At 42.2% G+C, this 27933-nt stretch overlaps 3 protein-coding genes across 4 annotated transcripts; 2 read left to right on the top strand and 1 right to left on the bottom strand.

The window, feature by feature from the left end:
• Positions 1 to 203: 203 nt before the first annotated feature.
• On the top strand, positions 204 to 2551 carry LOC124016215 (ras-related protein Rap-2a-like). Its single transcript, XM_046331766.1, has one exon. It carries the CDS (start codon positions 905 to 907, stop codon positions 1529 to 1531), a length of 627 nt encoding a protein of 208 aa, XP_046187722.1. The 5' UTR covers positions 204 to 904; the 3' UTR covers positions 1532 to 2551.
• Positions 2552 to 5172: 2621 nt separating this feature from the next.
• On the bottom strand, positions 5173 to 16278 carry LOC124015536 (phosphoribosyl pyrophosphate synthase-associated protein 1). 2 transcript variants are annotated; one of them, XM_046330813.1, is made up of 11 exons: positions 15890 to 16278; positions 15249 to 15301; positions 13105 to 13171; positions 12520 to 12692; positions 11901 to 12016; positions 11731 to 11786; positions 11489 to 11634; positions 10461 to 10505; positions 8437 to 8507; positions 8050 to 8196; positions 5173 to 7380 (listed from the first exon to the last, which is right to left on the bottom strand). In XM_046330813.1, exons 1-11 carry the CDS (start codon positions 15970 to 15972, stop codon positions 7222 to 7224), a joined length of 1116 nt encoding a protein of 371 aa, XP_046186769.1. In that variant the 5' UTR covers positions 15973 to 16278; the 3' UTR covers positions 5173 to 7221. The 2 variants fall into 2 exon arrangements, with proteins under 2 accessions (XP_046186769.1, XP_046186770.1); XM_046330814.1 differs by lacking the exon at positions 10461 to 10505 and having other exon boundaries at positions 15890 to 16276.
• A 3720-nt stretch (positions 16279 to 19998) lies between these two features.
• On the top strand, positions 19999 to 27720 carry LOC124015883 (cytoglobin-1-like). The gene is made up of 3 exons (XM_046331364.1): positions 19999 to 20314; positions 26430 to 26661; positions 26762 to 27720. Exons 1-3 carry the CDS (start codon positions 20172 to 20174, stop codon positions 26918 to 26920), a joined length of 534 nt encoding a protein of 177 aa, XP_046187320.1. The 5' UTR covers positions 19999 to 20171; the 3' UTR covers positions 26921 to 27720.
• The last annotated feature ends 213 nt before the right edge of the window (positions 27721 to 27933 follow it).

Genomic DNA, 27933 nt, shown 5'->3' with positions numbered 1-27933 from the left:
GAGTGGTTAATTGCTGGTCCTTTATGATCAGCATGGCATACCGATGATGTCATATAAGAAATTAACATGCAACGTGTGTTATCTTAATTTGATCTCTTGTTGCAGAGAATGTGGAATGCAAACTTGTACTGTTTGAGGTTTAAAAAGGCTTACAAAAGTTTGTAATTTCCACTTAACAATTTCAAACTTGATTTGCCCTAACAAAAAATGCATCAACACCTACAAAAATGTCCATTAATTATAATCATTCACATTTCCTGTTGCTGCAGGATTCATTTTCCTACTGTGAGAAACAGGTCAAATTAAGATAATACATCTGTACATACATATTGCATAAAATAACAGTCAACATACATTCTATAGTACACAAACACAGGCTGATTTAACAATCCCATACACAGAGCAGACAATTGCTTTTTGTGTGCAAAAGGTCTTATGAAAGTATACAATCGTGGGTATACAAAAATCATCTCACTGCAAACAATGCATCCTACATACACCCGCTGGTTTGGGCTCACTTCTATCCATCACCTCCCTCCTTCGCAATCTGATTCTGTGTCATTTGCATGAGTCTTTCTGATTGGCTGATTTGAATTCACTCAAAGAGACACTCCACTCTCCTGATTGGATGAGAGCAGGAGGGGGCATGGAATCTCTGATTGAAAAAGACCATAAATAGCGTGCACAGGCAACCAGACATACATAGATGCAACTGCCAGCTACTCTCAGTGATTTACTACTACAACCTACCACACTGTCCCTGTTCACTGAATAACTCCAGCAGCTTCTGCAGCAGAGTCCAACTTCTCAATCATCTCTAAAGGTTCAAGGAGAGTTATTTTGTAAAAATAGCAGAATTGGAAGAGAGAGAGCCAGTGTTAGAGGAAGTGTGTCAGAGGAAGTCATGTCTCTAGAAGTGAAGGAGAAGACTGAGGTGCGTCTGGTGTTCCTGGGGGCGGCTGGCGTGGGAAAGACGGCCCTGATCAGCCGCTTCCTCCAGGACACATTCGAACCCAAGCACCGGCGCACCGTGGAGGAACTGCACAGCAAGGAGTTTGATATCGGAGGGGCCAAGGTCACCATCCACATCATGGACACCAGCGGCAGTTACTCCTTCCCAGCCATGAGGAAGCTCTGCATTCAGAACAGTGACGCGTTTGCCCTTGTGTACGCCATCAATGACCCGGACTCCCTGGAGGCTGTCAAGAGCCTGCGAGACGAGATCCTGGCGGTCAAAGAAGACAAGTTCACACCCATCGTGGTGGTCGGCAACAAGACGGACCGGCATGGCGAGCGGACGGTGTCCAGCGAAGACGTGCTGTCTACTGTGGAGCTGGACTGGAACAACAGCTTCTTGGAGACGTCTGCCAAGGAGAACAACAACGTACTGGAGGTGTTCAGGGAGCTGCTGCAACAAGCCAACCTGCCCAGCCGGCTGAGCCCCGCATTGAGACGACGCAGGGAGACCTTCCCCAAAGACGGCAACAAACGGCCCCCCATGAACAAGACCAACAGCTGTCTCATTTCCTAAGGCAGAGGGGCTGGAGGGGTCTGACAGACAGACAAAGACAGACAGGGGACAGAGAGGCTGAGGATGGGGTCCCGAAGCTGGGTCAGTGTTACAGACAAACACAGTGGTGTTGAATGTGCTACTACTGCTGCTGCTATAGACCGTGCTGCTGATTTGGAGTCTGACGGCTTCAATTCCCTGTAAGCCTCCTCATCTAACCATCCTAAGTATCTCCACCACAGCATTTCCACTGAAGTAGAGGAAAGGAACACTGACTGTTAAAGGGGAAGCGGAACTAATGACGTCACACAGGTGTGGGACATTGATAAAGCTGAAACTAAATGAAAGAAGTGCAAGAAGACTGAATGTCCTGAATGTGGTGGTGTCATTGTTAAAAACATACTGTGACAGTGCAAAAGTGGCAATGAGCTTACTTTGTCAAGTTTTCAATCTATGTCCTACTATGTTACTGTTGTGTTTGCCTTTTGTAAGTGTCGACGGTGTTCACTTGCAATAACTGTGACGATAGACAGTTGTAGCTAATTGGGAAAAGGCTGAATTTGGACAATGTGTCATGAGAGCTTTTTTATTCATCAAGTGGATCTTCTTTGCGATAAGTCTTTATTTTGCTTGTCATGGCAACAAAGCATAGTATGTTCTGAATCAATTCTGGTTGCGTTCCTCATTCTATAATACAAATTTGTTGTTTGGCAATATTCATATGCACTTAGGAGTTATTTATTTATTAAACATTATTTATTAAACAACGTACAAAATGTGTTCAAATATAAATTATATAGAGTGTATTGTTTTTCTATGGAAATTTGAAATACATGTTGATGATTAAATCATGTTTAGTCACCAAAACAGTATAACAAATACGTTATGGCTTTATTACTTGTTGTATATATATTGTCTATTCATGATAAATAAAATATTATTATTTATCAAAGTATTAGTCATGGTCATTTTCAGTGGACTCATTTTGGCAGGTGCTTATTGAAAACTAAAGTGCAATAAACTAATGGCCAAGTAATAACACATCTGGTATGAGGTGTGACAAGGACTTATTTATCATGCAAACATCAAATCTCTTTACCCAAGTCAAAACTCAACAAGCCAGAGACTGTATAACAGACTAGCCAGAGATGATATTTAGAACTTACAAAGCAATACCCCCAAAAATCTGTCCATTTCTAGTATGATTGCAGCAGAGACCTGGCCAAGCTCTGGAATAAATAAAAAGAACACAAACAAGCATACAATCAACAAGACACAAATGTGGTTATGCTGACAAAATCAGCTTCAGTACCAGGGGTGTAGAATCATCCCAAAACATCATACCAATATCACAAATCCAGTTCCTCAAAAATCATCAACAAGTATCCTACCTCTTCAAGCATCTTCACCATCCTACCCATGCTAGATTACGGAGACGCAATTTGTAGATCGGCAGGTAAGGGTGATATCGAGTGGCTAGATGTTCTTTACCATTCGGCTATGAGATTTGCCACCAATGCTCCTTATAGGACACATCACCACACTCTATAGTCCTATGTAAACTGGTTATCTCTGTATACCAGTCACAATACCCATTGGTTGATGCTTATTTATAAAACCCTGTTTGGCCTTACTCCCCCCTATCTGAAATATCTACTGCAGCCCTCATCCTCCACATACAACACCAGTTCTGCCAGTCACGTTCTGTTAAAGGTTCCCAAAGCACACACATCCCTGGGTCGCTCCTCTTTTCAGTTCGCTGCAGCTAGCGACAGGAACGAGCTGCAAAAATCACTCAAACTGGACAGTTTTATCTCCATCTCTTCATTCAAAGACTCAATCATGGACACTCTTACTGACAGTTGTGGCTGCTTTGCGTGATGTATTGTTGTCTCTACCTTCTTGCGCTGTTGTCTGTGTCCAATAATGTTTGTACCTTGTTTTGTGCTGTTGCCATGTTGTGTTGCTACCATGATGTTGTCGTCATGTTGTGTTGCTACCATGCTATGTTGTCTTACGACTCTCTTTATGTAGTGTCTCTTGTCGTGATGTGTGTTTGGTCCTATATTATATTTTCTATCCCAGCCCCTGTCCCCGCAGGAGGCCTTTTGCCTTTTGGTAGGCCATTATTGTAAATAAGAATAATAAAATGTTAAAATGGTACAGTAAGTTGTCTCACATTACCCTCTAGTGGTAGGCCTATATGTTTTTGACATTGCTTGTCTGTCACACAACGCACCTTGAAATCTATGGGGAAACCTGTTAGTAAATACAAAACCTGGCCAGAGCAGAAATAAAATACTAGGGAACCTCTCACTGTGCCAGACAAAAGACCATTGTTTGTGCTGCTCGGCAGGATGTCAATTTGTTCCTCCAATGCCCAGATCATTGACATGGCTAGTAACAGAAAACATTCTGCAGGGAATCATGTCTAGGGTCCATATGAAAAGAGTGTGAAATTCACACATAAGGATCTACTTTCCTGATCAATGCATCGTTAACCTGACACTGCCACAAATAATGTCAGTTATATAATATGGTTGCATAGACATTTCAGATTTAGCATGACTTCCTGTAGCGATCTATATCAACAATTACCTGCAGATAATGTTTCCATAGTAACATTCAGAATCCAGTATAAGTGTACTTAATGAAAGTTAAGACTGTAACAACTGTGCTCTAGTGATAATTCTAATATATAGTACTGTGCACACACATGCACACAGAAACATGTTTCCCCTTTCCAGTCACACACAGACATGGTGCATTGTTTCCCTCTGCCCAGACGAGGAAGTGACCTATGATCTGTGACACTCTAGTTCCTCTTTGAGTCCTGTTTAAACACACAGCTATCAATGCACCGGCTGGTTCACACTCACCACCGCGCACCGACAGAGACCCACACTCAGGTGCGTACCACTCTCTCCGGGGTTGGAAGGGCTTCCGTTTACCATCTTTCAAAACTTAAAGAAGAATGTACAATTTATGTTATAGGCGATGGTCTAACTTACAGCTTCTAAATATGCATGCAAATTATTTTCTGTGATCCATAAGGCCAACATCAGAAGTCAGCACTTCTAGTTAAAAATATATTCTGTTACTAGTCTATAATGTCTTTATCATACCTTTTTACAGTTCTTAGGAGTGGTGAAGAATTTTAGCATGTGCATCCTTACCAATGCCTCCACTGCAAGGGATAAGAGTTTTGTAGTCCGTCTCTGCCCCTCGACTTGGTCAAAGCTCCTCAGTGATGAGTAGAAACCTGAGAAGTTTGGAACAAGTAAAGGGTCCCCGACTTCATCTGAAGAAGTTGTCTCACTGTACGGTCCACTCACTGCATTAGGTAGCTATACTACAACAACACAAACCAGAAGTTAATGTTCTCTGATCAAAGCGTAGATAAAACTCAATGGTATTTTCCCCTGATCAAGTATAACAACTGACAATATTGGGATTGTACGATGGTCAAATAATTGTGTAACTACAAATCAATAGTTCTGGGATCTGATGAAGGTTGACCTGAATAATGTGAATGGTTCATTTTAACAGAAGAGTAAATTGATTGTCAAGACTAGAGATACTACAATTCTCCAGAATAAAATGTAACTGGTTACATTATTGAACACATAACAATTTTGTTCACCAATAAAAAGTCTGGCAAAAACAAACGAAGCCAAAGGTTTATTTTAACTTACAAAAAATTGGATGCAGACACCAATTATTCGATTAAATCATAAACTCACAAATAGGCTACATCAAGATCAGACAATGAGAGTGAAGTAACAAATCAATGTGCTATCGGAAGACATGGATATGAGTTGGCATAGCAACAGCTATTTTTCTCCAAGGACCTTTCCTCATGTCTGTACCACACACAGGTATAGTTAGCGGTTTACAATTAGCACATCTTACAGGATAACAAAGGAACGAATGTCAACAACAAAAGTAACAAAGAGTGGTAAAGACAAAGTTCTGCCGAACGGAATGCAACACATTTACATTTGCAGACTTTGCTGTACCAGAGACATAGGCACAAGCATTAAGAGCGGGTTTTCTTCACATACATTATGCATTTGCCTCAGAAACATATCTCCCTGAGCTTAAAGCTCCAACAGAGGGTTCAGACACGACTTCCCTTGAACATCAATTTGACTATTAGTCCACATCTTTTCATAGGGGACACTAAATGGCATCATGACAGATCTCAGTCCTCCTGATCAGCAAGTTGACACCACAATTTCATACATCATACGGTAAAGTGCCACGATTACAATTTATATATTCAAAACCATGACCTCAGCATGGACACATAATGCATATATTGTCAGTCATTTTGAATACCGATGAGGAGCAACAAGACTATATAGGAAAGTCTACTTCAGAGTCAGGGTGTCATATCCCCCTTTAATGTAAAAGGTTATATCCATTCAGATATCCAGCTGATGTTATAGTTTGCCCAACGATCTGTGGCAATCATGACATTTGTTAGTTACACAGAGAATAGTTGACCGACTGGACCAATACAGTAACAATGACTCGGACAGTGTTTGGGATTCAAACATGGTGGGTCAAAATGTCCTAATCTGTGGCCTAATGTGTGGTGGTAGACAATACATGTGGTCTTATTAGATGTATTTGATGAGTCAGCCTGAATTCACGAGGCTTAGGTGTCACACAGAACTGGTTGGGAGCTGCTGTACTAGGGTTCCTTTAGCTTTGTTCTCAGTAGGTTTTGCATTAACACACCTGCATCTAAATGCAAAGCAGTCACAGTGCTCGGTAGGCCTGGAGGGCCAGGGGTGTGGGGGGAAATGATTCAACCAATAAGTGATGTTATTGGGGAGATACTTAAACAGAGTGAAATACGGTCACCCTCCTTCATAACGGAGAACTGAAGAAAAGGCCATCATTAGATATGTTGACAGTGGCTAGACCAGAGGTGCGCAATCATTTTGGCTCGAGGGCCACATCGGGATTTCAACATTTATCAGAAGGCGGCACAGGTTTTTTCAAAAAACAATTTGTGGGCCAGAAAAAGGGCAGTTGTTTGAAAAAAATATCGGTCCATTATAATATCTACATACTTTCTATATAGCTTCAGACGCTCAAGAGTGGCCTGGAATTTTTTGACCCAAAAATTTCCACCCCCCCCCCAAAAAAAAAATACATATATATTTTTCCCACCCCTGGGCTAGACAAGAAAAGCTAGTTTTCATCGTAGCACTCACCCTACACCTTTTACTCAGGTGGGAAAAACAGTGAACAGTGAACCAACAAAAGAACAAATCCCTTCATATCTAGAAGCATGGAGGAATTAAAAAAGACATGAAACTACCATGGAGGTGAGGTACAGTAATTCATGCATTGCTGGTTTGCCAGACCATAGCATAGTAAGGCAAAAAAAAAAAAGACCTGACAACAAATACGCACGTTAAATCAACCTTTTAGTATTGCTTAACTTTTTGTTTCTTTTACCACTTTTATTGAGCAACTCCATGTTATGTTTTGGGCACTAAAAGCTGATGAAAATACATTTTATTGGTTTGTAAGAGGGGATAGTCATCTGAACAAGGCTGTGTGTGAAGGTGCAGACAACAGGGACAGTATGCACTTCTAGCACTGTGGAGAGAGGAGGGGACCATAGCATGTATACCACCAGCCTTTCTCCAAACACCTCACCTCCAGCACAGACTCAACCCTATGTCTCTGGCCTAGTCGTCCACCGTGATGTTGCGGAATAGGTAGGCCATGGACTCCCCATTGTGGATGCGTCGGATGGCCTCGGCCAGGATCATACTGACGTCCACTGTCTTGATCTTGGGACACTGGAGCTTCTGTACCTCGTGAGGGACGGTGTTAGTCACCACCACCTGGGGGGCAGACAGACAGGGAACAGAGGAGGAAATACCATAATGAAGGTTGGCCGTGTGCAGTAGATCACCTGCTGGGTGTCCACGAACAGTGTTGATATTACATGTAGAATCGCTTGGCGATAGGATGGCTGGGCCACCCGCTGCTTTCAACCGTTCGTCGGCGTGGTCTATTTTGTCTCATTCCCAGACTGAACTGTGCCTGACTACCGTATTTTATAACAGCCTTTATACAGGCGATGAAACATCCTACGAATCAAGTTGCAACACCTTGCACACAGGTGGTACATAGAAAGTGTTGGCACTGCCTTTCTGTTTGTAAAGTGATTGAAAAGCTTTTAGGATGAGGAACTGTGCACTTCCCCATTCAAGATGTAGTGATAAATTCAGAACACAGGGCTGCTGTTACAGATGTAGGATCTTAATTTGATCACCCTGTTGCAGGAAATGTAATGCAGGAAATCTAAAACTTGTAGTGTATTTGAAGTTTAAAAAGGTTTCTGAAGTTTGTCATTTCCACTTGATTTTCCCTCATGAAACATGTATCAACCCCTACAAAAACATCTATTAATTACAATCCACATAATAATTCACATTTCCTGTTGCTGCAGGATTATTTTCCTGCTGTAGCAGACTGTCTGAAATGAAGATCCTACATCTGTATCTCACCTCGTCGATGGCGGACTCCTCAATAAGACGGGGGGCATCGGCAGACAGCAGCCCATGTGTAGCCATGATGTAGATCTTATAAGCTCCTCTCTCCTTCAGAATCTCAGCTGCCGCCACAAAGTCCTCCACATCGTCGATGATGTCATCCTGGGAAAGAACGGCAACCACGGGATTGGAAATGATGTCGCTCTGGATAAGAGCGTCTGCTAAATGACTTAAATGTAAATGTACGCCTGTAGTTCCTTCATCCATAATCTAATGCTGTCATATTCTGTTATCAAATACAATGTGGCAAAATGTTGCAAATTCATTTCAAGTGGCTCATTATAGCACAGGCCTTCCAGGACAAAACCACAAATGGCCCAAACAAATGGGCACATTTCTTACAACAATGATGGCGATTCTTCCACCGACATCTCCTACAACAGTGATCGGGGGCTTCTCCTTGGCCATCATTACTGAAAAGGAAGAATGAACTGGTCACTGCTAGTCATCACATACAGTATCCATAGGCATAAATAGTCAAACTAGTGAGGATACATCTCAGCGTAGATTGGGTAAAATTGGGTAAAATCACTGGTATGATGATGTATTTTTCAATTAATAGTTGATGTTCCATGCAATTCCCCCCCTTCTGGGTAACTGACTAACATTCTCACATCAAAATTAGATGTCATTGGGAAATTAGATAAATCTTGTCAATTGTCCCAATTATACCCTTATAGATTTAAATGGAATGCCAAACTCATTCCAGCACAAGGATAATCAAAATGACAGGCTTTTTGCCCAGCATACCCAATCAGACGCTGATATTACATTTCCTCCACAACACACTGTCTGCTCAGAGCTCAGTGCAGACATTTGGCAACAGTTTGCATATAACAATATGCACAACCTAATCTTGTCGTTAATCCATCAAAAACGATAGAGGCAGACAAGCACTGATGAGGTAATCACACGCTTACTAATGTTCCAGGTTTGTCTTATTGAACACCACTGTTGTCAATCAATGGGGGAAGCGCACAATCAGCGGATGGACAATCAGCCAGCCAGAGTGGGGAAGCTGATTGTGGGAGTGGAAGCTAGAGATGAGCAGGGAACACAGGTTCATGCCAGGAACACATTCCTTCCTGGAACACATGCCTTCCTTACAGGGGACCACACACAAGCAATAATAAGCACTGGAACATTTCAGCTTTTCAAAATGCATCAACATCACCACTAGGTCTTAAAACCTTCTGTAGTCTTGAAGAGGTACTACCTAGAATGATTTCAGGTAGAATATAGAAATTCATCAAAACTATCTAGTAAAAACGATAGTTAGGCCTACACATATGTTAGAGACAAACTTGTCTTGGATATATGTGAGGCAAGAGTTGAAAAGCCTGAAGATCTCAGCAATCCTCTCAATGAAGCTAGAAGCCAGCATTGCTGAGCTAAGGAATACATATGCTATAATACAACTAATATGTGATAGTCATGTCTGAGGTTATAAGCAGGTTTCATATTCACACCCAAACCAGTAGATGTGTTGTTATTGACATGTAGGGTCCACGTTTAGGATTTATAGTTATTTAAATGTGGAAAGGCCCAAGGTGTGTGACACAGCAGCCCACTGGTTTGTATGGGCAGCAGGGAAGAGGGTGAACACAACATAACCCTGACCTGACCTACTGTGGTGTACTGTACTGTGTGTTCAGCAGCACACACAATAACAACATGTTGCCACCCACCCAAAAATCTGGATCTTTGCTTTAGATTCTGAAAAAAAGGATTATCTTGTTTCCTCTTCCTATCATGATGTATTAGGCCTATATATATCAACGGCATGCTTAATTAGTATTCAAAACATGCATTTCTGAAGGCCAGGTGTTAATCAGACTCCTTCGGGCGAGGCTTCAATAGGGAAGCATGATGTGTTGATTGGCAAGATGAGTCCAGATGAAAATAAAAACATGAATCTGGGAGAAATGGTTCCATTTGTCAGATGATTGAAGAGAGTCTCACAATTCAACTAACGGAGGGCTTTCAGGCCATCTTGCAGAACAGTCTGAAGTCTCTGCCTCTGACACCGACACACTGCTGGAGACCTGACTGTGGATCAAGGAAGACATTGTTCCATTCCTGATGAGGACCTCATCTACAGTATGCAGTGAGGGTGCATAGGCGTCAGTACACCCACTATGGATCTGTAGCGCTGGACCACATCAACTAACTGATCCAGATCATTTGTAATTGGTCCATTGATTGTCTTTGTTATGCTTTCCTCAATCACAACTGAGGACCTTGCACTTAAGACTGTTTGTTGGCAAGATGATTTGAAAACCCTTGATCACTACATGCACGCATTTAGGAACCATTTGGAGAGGAACCATTTGGTGGTCAAAAGGGAATTAAGTTTACGGTCGTACTTGGGAGCTCTATGCCTGGGAACGGAGCTTGTTGTTTGCTGCCAGCTATTATCAACAAATAAACACCACGTTAACACACATCCACAGAGACTGGACATAACAGACTACGAAGACATGAAGCCAGGACTGGGAAAATCCTCTTACATGAAGCAAAATCTTTAAAGCTAACCCGTGAAGAATCCAAAACCATTCAATGTGTAGGACAGTTTGCAACTGAACCAGGCTTACAATAAGAGGATTTTTAAAGTCAAGGATAATAAATTAAGTAAATAATACAAATATTATTACAAACACTAAAGCTGAAGGGGGACACAGCCAGTTGGCATAATAAATACTCTGGAGTCATTTGCCAATGACACAAAGCCCAGACAGAAAGTCTGACCATGTTGTCAGACCCGACTGTTTTAACAGCCTTACCGCAAATATACTGAGAAAATGAGACATCTCCAATATCAAGTTACTGTCATTCTCTCAAAATGAAAAACTAAATGTATGTTCTCTTATTCAAAATGTCATTTTTAAACATGCAAACCATTCTAAAACGATTTGGTATGAATGCCTTTACATTTTAGGGAGGCTAAGGTCGCAACATTAGTAGAGGCAGTGTATGTGTGGAATTAGAACATGCAGTAAATAGGCTACACAATTCAAGATCCTTAAAAAATAATGTCAGGTGTTAAAATGGTTATAGCAGAATCATCACTTATGAAGCAGTTAGTGTTGACATTAAATCCATATGATGAGGATTGTGCAATGGATATTTTGGGGGTTTGAAATAATTATTCAAATAATTCCGAGACTTGAACATTTCACACTACACTTAACATATTTTTGGATGCAACCATTGACGAGTACAGGCATCTATGCATCCATCTATATCTTACAGACACAGCCTGACCAACACTAAAGAATTGGGGAAGCTACAGTCAAAGATACAGTTTCAATTTGATCTGATGGCAGACTGACTACAACTACACCTGGCTAGTTACCAATCTATAAGCTATATAGGGCTTCTAGAGAGGTCTTACAAGGCAACTCCAGCCCAGGGTGTCCTGAGGTGTTACGGACACAGGGGGGAGAGTGTCGTCCATCCGCCATGTCAGACTCTGAACACTGAGCCTCGCCATGCATCACTGCCAGGCCCAAACGCAGTCGCTCTGCATAGGACTGAGCTCTGAAAGACAACAGCAAGAAAACACCGGAGAAATGCAGAAACCCTTTTACATTATATGATCACACTCCAGGCCTCCATAACTAAATAATATGTTACCTCTTAGCAGCAGACGGTGACTTTGCAACAATAATGGCGTTTCTGTAATCTGGGACCTGAAGGGAAGTGAGAGGAGCCCACATTTGACATTGAATAGGCTGCTGAGTGTAGTTTACTATCTTACAACTTTACTACCAGGCATGGCACATGAGCTACAGTGAGATGGTTACCTCCTCCTGGATGTACTGAAGCAGGAAGGGGGAGGCACGCAGGTTGTCCACTGGAAAACTGAAGAAGCCCTGAATCTCCTTCTGATGTAAGTCCATGGTGATGATGTGAGTTAAACCTGGAAGGAGAAAGAGAGAGGATGAGAAAAGAGACTGAAGAAACAGCAGACTGCTTTTAAGAGAGGGTGCAGAATGAGAAACCAGCCACAGAGGCAAGTTTAAAGGGAAATGTAAAACATTTTCCATTTCAAATTCTTCTCCAGCACAACCCAACATCAACACATGTGAAAATGGCACGTTTCTGTTTTGTAGTAAAAAATATAGGTGGATAAGTGCTTCCAATGACATCATCAACCAATTAGTAGACAATTAGAAGTCAATCCCTACTCATTATTGGTTAAAATCACATGATGAACACCGCTGACGTCATTGGAAACACTTCTTCCTCTATATTTTTTTCCACAAAAAAAAAAAACATGCCATTTTCACATATGTTGATGTTGGGGTGGGGCTGAAGATTACAAATATGAAGTTGAAAAATGTATACATTTTCCTTTAACACAGATGGTCAAGGGCAATGTAAACAGTAAACTGTTAACACTTGCAAACAGGCTGTAATTACCTGCTTTGGCTAGCATGGAAGCCAGCAGCTTGCACACTATGGAACCTCTTTTTCTCATCTTGCACTGCTTGCTGTAGGGGAAATAGGGAATGACCCCAATTATGTTCTTTGCACAGGAGGTCTTAAGGGCGTAGGCCATGACCAGCAGCTCCATGATGGCCGTGTTGACATCTCTGGTTAAAACAAGGGAAAAGTGTCAATAACAAATAATGGTCACATTTATGGTGCGGTCAGTGCAAACTCATGCTGAGCAACTCTCCAGCAGAGGGCAACAGCATATACTCAGTACAGCTTGTGCACGCCAAGTCAGATGACAGATAAGAGGATGGCTATTAATAACACTGGTAGCTATTCATATTATGGTAGATGAGCTTGTGCCTGATTTATAGTGTGTCAATCAAACAGGTTTGAATATGGGTAATGCAACCTAACACGTGATATATGACTGTGTGAATACCCCTCCTACAACATAGATTGATATGCATAGTCCTAAAGGCTGCACCACATTACACACACAGTATAGGTGTGTGTGTGTGTGTCCTAGAACAGAAGTGTGGAGGAGATTATATATTTCAGTCTACTCACCTGGGTATGGTCTGGATGATGAAGATAGTTTGGCCGCGAACAGATTCCTTCACGTCTACTCTGGTCTCTATCAAGGGTCACATAAAGTTGAATCAGCAGCAAGTGTGGGTAAAATGCTATCTTTACACTTACAGCTCCCCAAATGTGCCTAGACTTGTTTATGTCAACTAGGGCATAACACTCAGTTCAGGCATAATTATCAAGCCATTGTAAATACTCATCTGTAACATGTCATGTTTTCCAAAAGAGAAAAATGCTTTGTATCAGGCCAAACAAATAAGTTGTCCTTTGTATTAGCAGAGTGACTGGGTTTCAACTAGGAGTTGGAACTGATTCAGGGAACAGAACCAATTTTTTTTTTTGAGGGACAGAATCGGGAACGAACATGATCTATACTGTTCCGGAACAGAACAGTTATTTTAAAAGTATGGGAACATAATTTTATGTTCCAGGCATTTTTTTCCAGTCACACAAAAAAAATGGAACAAAGTGCCTATGCAAATCCCTTCCTCTCACGCTCTCAATTTCAGTACCATCTCGCACCCTACACTGTCCAATCCATGCCCCCTACACTGTCCAATCCATGTAAATAGCTATCCACACTAATTGGTGGTGATTTAATTTAAAACTAAATGTTTAAAAAACATTTTCAATTTCAGAGGTTTAAAAAGGAACAGAGAGGAATGATATAAAATGTTTGTGGGTTAGAAACGGTTCACAAATTAATTTTGCTGTTGGAACAGTGCAACAGAACGAAAAATAAAATGGATGGTTCTGTACATTCCCCCCCCCCCATCTACACACAATATCCCGTAATGACAAAGTTTTTAAAAGTTTACAAATTTGTGCAAATTTATTACAAATAAAAAACTGAAATATCACATTTACATAAGTATTGAGACCCTTTACTGAGTAATTTATTGAAGCACCTTTGGCAGCAATTACAGCCCTGAGTCTTCTTGGGTATGACACTACAATCATGGCACACCTGTATTTGGGCAGTTTCTCCCATTCTTCTCTGCAGGTCCTCTCAAGCTCTGTCAGGTTGGATGAGGAACGTTGCTACACAGCTATTTTCAGGTCTCTCCATGGATGTTTGATCAGGTTCAAGTCCAGGCTCTGGTTGGGCCACTCAAGGACACTTGTCCCGAAGCCCCTCCTGCGTTGTATTGGCTTTGTGCTATGGGTCGTTGTTCTGTTGGAAGGTGAACCTTCACCCCTGTGGTTCCAGGTTTCCTCCAGACGTGACGCTTGGAATACAGGCCAAAGAGTTGAATCTTGGTTTCATCAGACCCGAGAATCTTGTTTCTCATGGTCTGAGAGTCTTTAGGTGCCTTTCGGCAAACTCCAAGCAGGCTGTCATGTGCCTTTTACTGAGTGGCTTCCGTCTGGCCACTCTACCATAAAGGCCCTGATTGGTGGAGTGCTGCAGAGATGGTTGTCCTTCTGGAAGGTTCTCCCATCTCCACAGAGGAACTTTTGGTCACCTCCCTGACCAAGGCCCTTCAACCCGATTGCTCAGTTTGGCTGGGTGGCCAGCTCTATGTAAAGTCTTAGTGGTTCCAAACTTCTTCCATTTAAGAATGATGGAGGCCACTGTGTTCTTGAGGATCTTCAATGCTGCAGAAATGTTTTGGTACCCTTCCCCAGATCTGTACCTCGACACAATCCTGTCTCGGAGCTATACGACAATTCCTTCGACCTAATGGCTTGGTCTTTGCTCTGACATACACTGTCAACTGTGGGACCTTATATAGACAGGTGTATGCCATTCCATGTCTAATCAACTGAATTTACTACAGATAGACTCCCATCAAGTTTTAGAAACATTTGAGTCTCATAGCAAAGGGTCTGAATACTTATGTAAATAAGTCATTTCATTTTCAAAACTGTAATACAGTTACAAACATTTCTAAAAACCTGTTTTTGCTTTGTCATTATGGGATATTGTGTGAAGATTGATTTTGTTTTTAGAATATTGGCTGTAACGTAACAAAGTGAAGGGGTATGAATACTTTCCGAATGCAGTGTATACCAGTGGAGGCTGCTGAGAGGAGGATGGCTCATGTTATTATTCCAATTATTATGAGCTGTCCTCCCCTCAGCAGCCTCCCCTGTTATATACATAATTCGTTTCAACTCACCTCTATTAGACTCTTGATAGACCACCGACTTGCCCAATTCAACTCCTAGTCTTCTGAAAAAACACACCAGACAAATCAGTACAAGAGGTATGACACTGTGATGTGTCTTATTCAGACAGGACAGAGGCCCTGCATGGAAACTGATCCCACTCTGACTAAGCCTGCTGTACCTCTATCATTTGAAACCCAAGCAAACAAGCAACATGTTGTAATGTGTCACATTGTAATTCAGAGACAGTGGGCCCACTACCTTGCATATCTAGACATGGGAAGAGTTTAGCTAGATCACAGGCACTCGCTCCCTGTTTCAATGTCACTAACGTTAATAAGAGACAGTTCCCAGTTTCACACAGCCGACACACCCACCATTGTCTCACGTTAAATCAGTTCCCTTAAGCCTCTGAATGTCATTGTCAACATCTAGCAAATGACCAACTCATAAACCCAATAGATTAACGACAGTCAGCAAGACCCTTGGCTAAATTCAAATGACTTAATCTGTGGCCATGCACCTGCAAACACCAGCATACACATTTTAGCGAGCTAGCTAGCAACATTATCTGGTTATCTATCTATCTATCTATCTATCTATCTATCTATCATAACACATACATTTGGCTAGAACAATAAAATATACATACTCGGTTATCTTCTTGGCTAGTTCTGTACATGCTGCAGTAGAATTGGCAGAGAAGACCCGATAACCACTTTTTGCGACATTCATCCTGGCAGCTGGTTAGCTAGCTAGCACCTGTGTAACCCGCTAACTAACGTTACCACACTTGCAGCTTGCTAGCAAGCTAAGCTAACTGTTAGGTAGTCATACGAAGAAAGATACAAAAACGTGCGACGTTGATGTTAAAATGCACTTTGTTATTTTTAGACCTTATTAAATCCAGTATAAATATAATCTCCCAGGATAGTTATGCTCGTTGAGTGAAATAAATTGCTTGCGGCTAGCTCTTTAGGTTGTTGTCTGTCTGACTGGCTGGCTGTCTGACTGTCTGTCTGTCTGGCTGTCTGGCTGTCTGTCTGTCTGCTGGCTGTCTGTCTGTCTGTCTGGCTGGCTGTCTGTCTGTCTGTCTGACTGTCTGGCTGTCTGTGCAAGAGATGAACAACACCAACAACAAAAAATCATCCTGAACCGAATCAAAAGTTTTTTTGTTTTTTTTTGACAGACCTGCCGCCTGTTATTAGTTGAGTTAGTGATGTTATGTATTTTTAGTTGGAAACGGGAGTGTTTTTTAATAAATTAGTTATATAGATTCCTGCACTGGGAGTCAAGTAGCCCAAAGGCCAGCAGACCACGATATTGAGTCGTTTCATTTCACCGTCCATTTTATTCTATTGTTGTATTTTATTTAACCAGGCAAATCAGTTAAGAACAGAGTATTATTTAGAATGATGGCCCACCCGAGCCAAACCCAGATGACACTGGGCCAATTGTGCACCACCCTATGGGACTCCCAATCACAGCCAGATGTGATACAGCATGGATTTGAACCAGGGAATGTAGTAGGATTTGAACCATGTAGGAGTGAATGAGAGGCTTGTAAGAATCATGACTCTTTGGAGTTTTTAGTTCATCATTTGCTGGTCCTGGTCCTGCGTGCTCTGGGCATTACTTACTCAAATGAACGAAATTAGTCTAAATATTTGTTATTTTGACTGAATGAGTCGAAAAGATCAGTCAGGAGCTTGCAGAGATTTGTAGTCTTGCATGATGTCTACTTTGAAGCTAATTAGCTTTTTCGATTATATGAGAATAAATAGAGGCAAATATTTTGATAAAACTCTGAGAGAGATTTACATGGTTATCAAAACATCATGCCAATGTAAGCCTACATGAAACACAGCCCTTATTTTAATTGTTTCTAAAATCCCCTATGGAAAAAACGTATAGTGTAAAAATGATTGGAACCATTTCCCTGTTGGATCACTACGTTCTATTTGTATTATGACAACTCCACTGTGGGGTTCTATTAGGTTAGCGGTGAAAAAAACAGACTGCTGCAACCTGATTGGCTGAACGCGATACACAACATCTGGGATGAACATTTAGTCACTCTAGCAGGGCGGTGGAAAAAGTTTTTTTTTTTTACAAGGAAAGTACACATATTTTCCCAATTGTTTCCGCCTTCCCTCTATTAAATAAAGCTAATGAGGAAGGTGAAGCCAATGCAGTCTTAATGGAGAATGTTTCAGGTACAAAAAAAAGTCCACTAGGGATAGGAATGTATTGCCGGCTGCATACAATGCGTTTGGACGGTCAAATGAAAGGATTCAATATCGCTATCTGCCGAACTTTGGGCTTGAAATCAAGAGTTTAGTTAAACCTAATTTGCTTCTTGCAGCAATCATCATGCGGATAGTGCTGATGTGATGCACTACTGCTGTGTTGACAGGACATCTCTGATCTATCTATCCTACAAAGGATACCCAAAAACAATACATTAATGTTTTCCTTTAAGTTATGTATGAAATAAGCATGGAAACATTTTAGCACCTGTGATGTCTGTGTGTGTGTGTGTGTGTGTGTGTGTGTGTGTGTGTGTGTGTGTGTGTGTGTGTGTGTGTGTGTGTGTGTGTGTGTGTGTGTGTGTGTGTGTGTGTGTGTGTGTGTGTGTGTGTGTGTGGTTGGGTGGGTTGGTTCCTGTTCATTTGTTTTCTTCTTACAATTGCTCAAAATAACCTCAAGAGGTCAACAACTGTCAAGTTTTAATCAGACCGTGAGTCAATCTTAAATAACACAATTTTTAAAAATGCCCATCAAAATCCGTCACCCCCTAAAGATGTCAGCGCCCCTGTGGAAATCAAGCTAGAGCTGTGTTTGTCAGACCATGATTTTCTCACAAAATCACCTGTAGTGTCCAAACGGTTTGTCCTAGAAATCAATTAGGACCCCTCTATGGGAAGATGAGACTCTCATTGTCACGTTCTGACCATAGTTCTTCTGTGTTTTCCTTGTTTTAGTGTTGGTCAGGACGTGAGCTGGGTGGGCATTCTATGTTGTGTGTCTAGTTTGTATATTTCTATGTTTGGCCTGATATGGTTCTCAATCAGAGGCAGGTGTTAGTCATTGTCTCTGATTGGGAACCATATTTAGGTAGGACTGTTTTGGTTTTGCATTTTGTTCATGTTTAGTTTTTCTTATTAAAGAACCATGAACTTTAGCCACGCTGCATTTTGGTCCTCCTCTCCTTCCCAGGAAGAAAGCTGTTAACCTCATCGTGTTCATGAGTATATCAAGCATTTGGGCCATCTGCCAACTTCTGTCTGTAGTGTCCAAACAGTTTGGGCTACACACTAATATGCCACGACATAAGGAGAAAGATCAGTGCGGTAACAAAGATATTTTTTATGTGAAACACTTTGCAAGCCTTGACTTGTGAGTGTAAACTAACGCCTACTGAAGAACCTGGAAGATCATTAGCATCATGTGGAAAGCAGTCCAGTGTATCAAAATCACAGTATCAATTACAGAGTCACAGTGGCACATGTTCCAGCTTGCACTGCTCACAGCTTGACTAACCTATTCCCATGTATTTTTCATTGACAAGACATCCAAACCCAGCAAACCTGCCCTTAATCATTGGGTATGTGTTCAAGTTCACACTACTTTATAGTTTATGTCTTGCAAAACATCGATCCCTCTCATATTCAAAAGTACAAGTGAAAAACTGTCCTCTCTATGGACATCTTTCATGTTTCACATAGATTTCCTTGATGGAGACATTTAGAACAACTTTTACAGGAATTGGACCTCACAAAGCAAGGTGTTGAACATGTATCAGCTCAAGCTTGTAACCCTTATATGATAGTGATTTTTTGACTCCCATGTAACCTACTTTCTGCTTACACATCCAATCCACAAGTCTCTTGTTGATTAGGTCCCCAACCCTCTCTGTTGTTACTGTATCTATTATTACCAAACCACAAGGACGGAAAGAAGGAGATTGTGAGATAATAAGGTAACTTCTACACCAATGTCAAAGCACAATCTCAAAAGAAAAAGGAGGATCAAACTTAATTCATAACAAGACATGTCTGGAGATAACACTGCCAACAGTAAACAAGCCATGAATTGTCGAGGTGTGTAAATGTGCAACTTGATACTTCAGGGAGTGTACCTGTGGACAACAGAAATACAATTCTAGTTACTGATATGATCTTTCCTTTTTTATGGAGGAAAACTAAACCAACAAAAGTCTGCTCCAGTTCTAGCATACCTTCATCTATTGAGCAATGCCCTTTATCTGTGTTCATATATGAGAGCAAACATAACATTTAGTCTAATGCAGATCATTTTCACAATGCCCTATAGCTGTTAAAACCTGTCTAGGACACACGTTCCGCTAACGGAACCCCCCCCCCCTCCCCCCCAACATTCCGCTGAAAAGGTGGCGCGGGAAATTCAAAAATATTTTTTTGAAATATTTAACTTTCACACATGAACTGTTTTTCCACATATTACTCTTGAAAATTCTGAATGCTTTTCCTCTCAATATCCCCTCCCATACACACACACACACTCACGCACAAACATGAAGCACTTCGCTACACCCACATTAAAATCTGCTGAACATGTGTATGTGACCAATACAATTTTATTACACACAAAAATAGAAAATAGGCAAGTACCAAATTGGGTGGGGAGGGAGAGGGGAGAGAAAGAGAGAGAGGGGGGAGGTGTGTGGCTCCTCCTCACTCTGTGTGCGCTCTCTTCCGCTCGCTTTTTAGTGTGTTCCTCATTCACTCACTCAGAAAAGGTTGAGAGAGGGTCTCTCAGCAAGAGAAGGGTAATAAAAAGGGGATTGTTTGAACGAGAGAGACTGTGTAAACAAAGGGAACTGGGTTGTGTTCTTGTGGACTCTTATCACCTGTCTTCAACACACCACTCCTGCAGCACTACAGGACTCCTGGATGGAGAGGCAGCAGGGAGAGGTAAATGGAGATCGCCTGGAGCGCCTAGATCCACTCTGTGACTCAGAGAGAGAGATGATCAAGGACACCTGGGCCAAAGTCTACCAGAACTGTGATGATGTCGGGGTGGCCATTCTCATCAGGTAAACTTTACCTATACTCTCTTTCCCTTGTTTCTTGCCTATAACATCTTGAAATTGTCAGTCTAAAGACACTGAAAAACGTGCCTAGGTGCACCCATTTCCATTTGGGGAGTTGTGGAGGGCTGAATGCTGACTGTTTCAACACAGCACACACATATTGTTCTTTTTTTGTTTTTGTTTTTTACCCCTTTTTCTCCCCAATTTCGTGGTATCCAATTCTTTAGCAGCTACTATCTTGACTCATCGCTACAACTCCCGTACGAGCTCGGGAGAGACGAAGGTTGAAAGTCATGCATCCTCCGATACACAACCCAACCAAGCCGCACTGCTTGACACAGCGCGCATCCAACCCGGAAGCCAGCCGCACCAATGTGTCGGAGGAAACACCATGCACCTGGTAACCTTGGTTAGCGCGCACTGCGCCCAGCCCGCCACAGGAGTCGCTGGTGCGCGATGAAACAAGGATTTCCCTACCGGCCAAACCCTCCCTAACCTGGACGACGCTAGGCCAATTGTGCGTCGTTACGACAGAGCCTGGGCGCGAACCCAGAGTCTCTGGTGGCACAGCTGGCGATGCAGTACAGAGCCCTTAACCACCCGGGAGGCCCCACATATTGTTCTTGCACACACACACAAACAGAGCTGGTGATTGCAGTCCCCTGACCAGTGGCAACAGCTTCTGCCACCACAGGGAGCAAAACTCTCAGCAGCATCTTGTTATCATAGGGATGTTCAGGGCCTCAACCAAGGCCAGGCTAAAGTTTGTTTCTCCTTAATTATTACATTGCCAACATGGAAATTGCACATGGCTCCTTATCTTGCTCAATGGTTCTTTTACCAAATAGTTGAGTTTAATAAATAACCATGTTCTTGCAACCTAGATTGCAATCTCTCCATGACCCTTGCATGATCCCCACTATAAACGAAGGGAACTGAAAGTTATTTTAACAACGTGTGAAGATTATAACATGACGATTGACTTGACTTGCATGCTCTCAGTCTGTTAGAGAGAGCGCCATCACTCATATCTAAGCTATTGCATCTGAAATTGTCTCCCTTCCTATCAGTTGGCAGAATCAGAGGGGAAATCGTGCAGCTCAATCCATCTTGCTGTTTATTCCAATCTGACATATTTGGCTCTGCAGGTGCTCCCTCTCTGAGGGCAGATCATGTTTCACATATCTGCAGACCAGGGATTTCTGACCTGACTCACTGAACCCTCACAGGTACCTACATGTTTCTAGCAGACCACCAAAGTCCCTGTGCACAAGAATGCCAAGGTAACCTGTGTAAATGACAAGCATTCACATCTGTAGCCATAAAATGCAATTGAATGGCTGGTCATGGCTCACATCCCAACCATCATCCCAGACACCCTGGACAGACTCAAATTCGCATACCTCCCCAACAGATCCACAGATGACGCAACCTCTATTGCCCTTTCCCACTTGGACAAAAGGAACACCTACGTTAGAATGCTGTTCATTTACTATAGCTCAGCGTTCAATACCATAGTGCCTTCCAAGCTCATCACTAAGCTAAGGACCCTGGGACTGAACACCTACCTCTGCAACTGGATCCTTGACTTCCTGCCGGGACATCCCCAGGTGGTGAGGGCAGGCAACAACACATCTGCCACACTGACTCTCATCACAGGGACCCTCAGGGTTGCGTACTTAGACCCCTCCTGTACTCCCTGTTCAACCATGACTGCGTGGCTCTGCACGACTCCATCATTAAGTTTGCAGACGTCACACCATTGACAGCATCTTGACTGGCTGCACACCACTTGGTATGGCAACTACTTGGCATCCGACTGCAAGGCACTGCAGAGGGTAGTGCGGACAGCCAAGTAAATCACTGGTGCCGAGCTCTCTGCCATCCAGTACCTCTATACTAGGCTGTGTTAAAGGAAGGCCATAAAAATTGTCTAAGACTCCAGCCCCCGAAGTCATAGACTGTTCTCTCAGCTACTGCACGACAAGCGGTACCAATGCACCAATTCTAGAACCAGCAGGACCCTGAACAGCTTCCACCCCAAGCCATAAAACTGCTAAATAGTTAGTTAAATACAGTCATGGCCAAAAGTTTTGAGAATGACACAAATATTAATTTTCACAAAGTATGCTGCCTCAGTTTGTATGATGGTAATATGCATATACTCCAGAATGGTATGAAGAGTCATCAGATGAATTGCAATTAATTGCAAAGTCCCTCTTTGCCATGCAAATTAACTGAATCCCCAGAAAACATTTCCACTGCATTTCAGCCCTGCCATAAAAGGACCAGCCGACATCATGTCAGTGATTCTCTCATTAATTAACACAGGTGTGAGTGTTGACAAGGACAAGGCTGGAGATCACTCTGTCATGCTGATTGAGTTCGAATAACAGATTGGAGGGTGGTGCTTGGAATCATTTTTCTTCCTCTGTCAAACTTGGTTACCTGCAAGGAAACACGTGCCATCATCATTGCTTTGCACAAAAAGAGCTTCACAGGCAAGGATATTGCTGCCAGTAAGATTGCAGCTGGCAGGCAGCTGTCGATCGTTGTCTCTGATTGAGAATCATACTTAGGTAGCCTGTTTTCCTCATTTTGGTTGTAGGGGATTGTTTTCTGTCTCTACCTGACAGGACTGTTTCGGTTGTTCTTTTATTTACTTTGTGTTTCAGTATTCAGTTATTGAATCAATTTAACGTGGACACTTACCATGCTGCGTATTGGTCCGATCCTTCCTACTCCTCCTCAGAGGAGGACGAAAATCGTTACACCTCTTTCCGAATGTTTGGGGAATCATCTTGGTCATAAATTGTAATGCTTTCATTTGACGCAATACTTGAATACCGGTACTTAAATATCTTAAGCCTCAAATTGCTCTGAGGCATTCCAAATGCCTGTAGTATTACATGGTGACATGGAACACTTACAAGGAGCAAACCTTAGCTGTCAAGGGGTCTTTGAATCTTCCACATCTTTGGAGATTTGAAGGCATGTTCAAGTATAATGTTAAACCTCAAACCTCAACTGCTCTCTCTCTCTCTGTCAGTTTAATACTAAAAGCTATGCGTGGTTAATTTAGCTCTCTGAAAATGTTGTATCAGTGATGCATCTCATTGTAACACAATCCAGGGTATCCATATGTAGTTGTATTTGCATTTATCAAATACCTATACAATTTCCACCTCGGGAAAGGATGTCACATTTAGAACGGCCATGTAAGTATCTCAGAAATGAGCTCTATCCCAGAGTAGGATTAACAGGCTGATGATTATAAAACACTAATGAGACTATTTATATTCAGCCACTATAGATCAAGGGAGAGATTAAACACCACTGTCTTCGCTACTTATGAGTGAAACAGAGGATCTGGCTTTACAATTGAAAGTCATTGCATAGACCCTCCATTTTAAGCAGAAGAAAATGAGACACCCCCTCCTCTGTCTTCCTTGTCTGCTTCCTCCCAACACTTGATGTCACAGGTGAAGGTTGTGGAAGCCATGTGCTTTCATCCCCATAAAGCTTCCATTTTCTTTTGTGGGTTTCAAAAGGATAGAGGTATGGGACATCTGGAACAGATACACACAGATTGTATCTGTCCTGGTCACGGTAGGCTGTAGTTTATTGCTCAATACTATTCTCTTTCATAATGTGTTCAAACCAGTTTATTCCACAAAGAAAACCTATATCATCATTGGAGTTATTCTGATTTCATATGGTAGAGAATTAGATATGTGGTACGTAAGGAATATGTCTTATCCTAATACCTTGTTTGGGTGTTTACGAGCGCTGACAGGAATACACAAATATTGTAGCAAACCAATGTTGAACATGAGTGTGGGTGTAGGTGCATCCATCCAAACCAACCATATGGTATATCCCTGTGATGTAGAGCTAATTGTCTCCAACCCCAACAGTAACACAGTGAGAGGGAAGCAACAGATGAAGTCACTGCTGCCTGAGTACACACAGCCATTCTGAACGTTTATTTCAGTGTGTAATTACACAAGCAACCAACTAACCATCTCAATTTCATTAGCACTCTTCACTGTTGGTCTGCTAATCCTATGGCCAGACATGGAGATGATGAAACACCAGCTTTGTGAGTTTTAGGGGAGAGCTGTGCAGCTTGTCACTGTCAGCCACTGAGACCAGACATCATGGACAACATTGGAAACAAGTGGAATCGCTATACCCTGTTATCGCCTGGGTTGTACCCAGTGCATATTTTTCCAAATAAATCAATCACCTGGACGAACAGGTCTTCTAGACTCAGGAGAACATAGCAGTAGTTACCGAAATGCCAGGATGTACACAGACCTGTAGCATGATGACAGGCTGGGTGTGCTACTGTATATCACAGGCTGGATGTGATACTATATATCACAGGCTGGGTGTAATACTGTATATCACAGGCTGGGTGTAATACTGTATATCACAGGCTGGGTGTAATACTGTATATCACAGGCTGGGTGTAATACTGTATATCACAGGCTGGGTGTAATACTGTATATCACAGGCTGGATGTGATACTATATATCACAGGCTGGGTGTAATACTGTATATCACAGGCTGGGGGTGATACTATATATCACAGGCTGGGTGTAATACTGTATATCACAGGCTGGATGTGATACTATATATCACAGGCTGGGTGTAAGACTGTATATCACAGGCTGGATGTGATACTATATATCACAGGCTGGATGTGATACTATATATCACAGGCTGGATGTGATACTATATATCACAGGCTGGGTGTAATACTGTATATCACAGGCTGGATGTGATACTATATATCACAGGCTGGGTGTAATACTGTATATCACAGGCTGGATGTGATACTATATATCACAGGCTGGATGTGATACTATATATCACAGGCTGGGTGTAATACTATATATCACAGGCTGGGTGTAATACTGTATATCACAGGCTGGATGTGATACTATATATCACAGGCTGGGTGTAATACTGTATATCACAGGCTGGGGGTGATACTATATATCACAGGCTGGGTGTAATACTGTATATCACAGGCTGGATGTGATACTATATATCACAGGCTGGGTGTAATACTGTATATCACAGGCTGGGGGTGATACTATATATCACAGGCTGGGTGTAATACTGTATATCACAGGCTGGGGGTGATACTATATATCACAGGCTGGGTGTAATACTGTATATCACAGGCTGGATGTGATACTATATATCACAGGCTGGGTGTAATACTGTATATCACAGGCTGGGTGTAATACTGTATATCACAGGCTGGATGTGATACTATATATCACAGGCTGGGTGTAATACTGTATATCACAGGCTGGATGTGATACTATATATCACAGGCTGGGTGTAATACTATATATCACAGGCTGGGTGTAATACTGTATATCACAGGCTGGATGTGATACTATATATCACAGGCTGGGTGTAATACTGTATATCACAGGCTGGGGGTGATACTATATATCACAGGCTGGGTGTAATACTGTATATCACAGGCTGGATGTGATACTATATATCACAGGCTGGGTGTAATACTGTATATCACAGGCTGGGGGTGATACTATATATCACAGGCTGGGTGTAATACTGTATATCACAGGCTGGGGGTGATACTATATATCACAGGATGGGTGTAATACTGTATATCACAGGCTGGATGTGATACTATATATCACAGGCTGGGTGTAATACTGTATATCACAGGCTGGGTGTAATACTGTATATCACAGGCTGGGTGTAATACTGTATATCACAGGCTGGGTGTAATACTGTATATCACAGGCTGGGGGTGATAGTGTGATACTGTGGTACATGATATAATTGTTTTTCTTTCTTCACTCAGTTTTTTTGTTAACTGACACACATTGCTTCTGCCTTATCAGCAAGAAGAAATGCATATTTTTATCAACACAGCTATCTTGTGTTTGAATAGCACATGCTTGTGCTCAGGCCATGGTTGAGTAAATTAAGCATAACCTGTACAGAACCTGGAAAGTGGTTAAACATTAAAAGGGAAAATATGCTCTGCAGCTGTGTCAACACGCTCCAACTATGTTTACTTATAATATCTCACTGGGCCAAGTAATGCACCTCCTTTCTTCTACAGGCTCTTTGTGAACTTCCCCTCCTCCAAGCAGTACTTTAGCCAGTTCCAACAGATGGAGGACCCTGAGGAGCTGGAGAGGAGTGCCCAGCTCAGGAACCACTCCCGCAGGGTGATGAACGCCATCAACACCCTGGTGGAGAACCTCCATGACGGGGACAGGATGGTGTCTGTTCTGAAGCTGCTGGGCAAGGCCCATGCACTCAGACACAAGGTGGAGCCTGTCTACTTCAAGGTGAGGAAGAACCAGGCAACATGTTTTCACATAACCATTATCCACAGGCAAACCAAAGCAAATGTATCACTCATTCCATTTCCCTCTCTCTCTTTCTCAGATCCTGTGTGGGGTGATTCTGGAGGTGCTGGTTAAAGACTTTCCTGATTACATCACTCCCGAGGTGGCAGTGGCGTGGACCAAACTGCTGGATGCCGTCTACTGGCACGTGAAAGGCGTGTATGAGGAGGTGGGTTGGGCCTCCAGCTCTGCTGTGTGAACCATCTGTCTGTCTGTGTCAAAGTAACTGTCAGTGACTACTGTGGACTCCCGGAGACTGACTACTACTGGGCCTTGGCTTAGGAGCAGGACGATCTACGTCTGACCATTCAAGGGAAGAAATGTATCTTTCCATAACTCATAGAATCTTCCTATGTATCATCATGGCTCCCTCCCTGTATCTTTCCCATGCCCCCACTGTGGGGTGTGTTCTTCTGATGGACTCTCTTATGAATGATGGGGTGGTGATTTGTGCTGACTTTGGTTGGAATGTGTGTGAATAGCCATATGTGTGTATGCATTTATGTTTGAGGTAGAGCATAAGCCCTACACAGACTGATAGAATCTTGGATGTCTCTTCAGCTACATTGCCATGAGATTATGTTGAAGATTGAGGATTGGCAGACATAAGAACTGTATTATGCCATAGAAACAGTCTAAACGTACACTCTCATAGACATTTTTATCTTTACACCAAAAACAGTTATACAGGGGAGAGTATGTCTTCTGCTACTCACACAGTTGTTAACCTGGGGTGTGCCTTTCTTTATTCCTGACACTGACATCAAGATCTTTGTTCATTTCATGTGATGCTTTGCTGGTGTTTCCTGGGCAGTATATTGTATTTCAGAATCAGTCACCCTTCAGAATCAGATCCACTTTACTGTCACAAAATGAGAAATAATAACTTGTGAGTTGTGGTGTCCACATTTAAGCAATGTAAATGTTTTTTTGTATCAATGCCTGTATCTGCATAATAACATAATAAACCAAAACAATTATGATCTATGATGGAAATCATGACATGCATATGATTCTTAATGCCTTGTTTTTCACTGTGAGGTATTAGCACTCTCTTTCCTCCTGCTGTGGCCTACTCCCTGTGAGTCAGCAGTCCTAGCGATAGGTGGATTAGCAGGAGGCCTGAAGGTATTTATACCTCCCATGTCACGAGACACTCAGAGAGAGTGTTGCTCGGTTCTGAATCCAACCACCTCTCCCTGCACATCATTG

The sequence above is a fragment of the Oncorhynchus gorbuscha genome, linkage group LG26 (genome assembly GCF_021184085.1).
Source record: "Oncorhynchus gorbuscha isolate QuinsamMale2020 ecotype Even-year linkage group LG26, OgorEven_v1.0, whole genome shotgun sequence".
Classification (NCBI taxonomy): Eukaryota; Metazoa; Chordata; class Actinopteri; order Salmoniformes; family Salmonidae; genus Oncorhynchus; species Oncorhynchus gorbuscha.
Note: the sequence above shows the minus strand (reverse complement) of the source record. Positions and strands in the feature narration are given on the sequence as shown.

Excerpts from the sequence above, each read along its gene's own strand:
- LOC124015883 (XM_046331364.1), top strand. The coding sequence starts at position 20,172 with ATGGAGAGGCAGCAGGGAGAGGTAAATGGAGATCGCCTGGAGCGCCTA. Across the intron at positions 20,315-26,429 it reads GGGGTGGCCATTCTCATCAG|GCTCTTTGTGAACTTCCCCT; the intron begins GTAAACTTTACC and ends TTTCTTCTACAG. Across the intron at positions 26,662-26,761 it reads TGGAGCCTGTCTACTTCAAG|ATCCTGTGTGGGGTGATTCT; the intron begins GTGAGGAAGAAC and ends TCTCTTTCTCAG.
- LOC124016215 (XM_046331766.1), top strand. The coding sequence starts at position 905 with ATGTCTCTAGAAGTGAAGGAGAAGACTGAGGTGCGTCTGGTGTTCCTG.
- LOC124015536 (XM_046330813.1), bottom strand. The coding sequence starts at position 15,972 with ATGAATGTCGCAAAAAGTGGTTATCGGGTCTTCTCTGCCAATTCTACT. Across the intron at positions 13,172-15,248 it reads CTATCAAGAGTCTAATAGAG|AGACCAGAGTAGACGTGAAG; the intron begins GTGAGTTGAAAC and ends GACCCTTGATAG. Across the intron at positions 11,787-11,900 it reads TTCAGTACATCCAGGAGGAG|GTCCCAGATTACAGAAACGC; the intron begins GTAACCATCTCA and ends ACTTCCCTTCAG.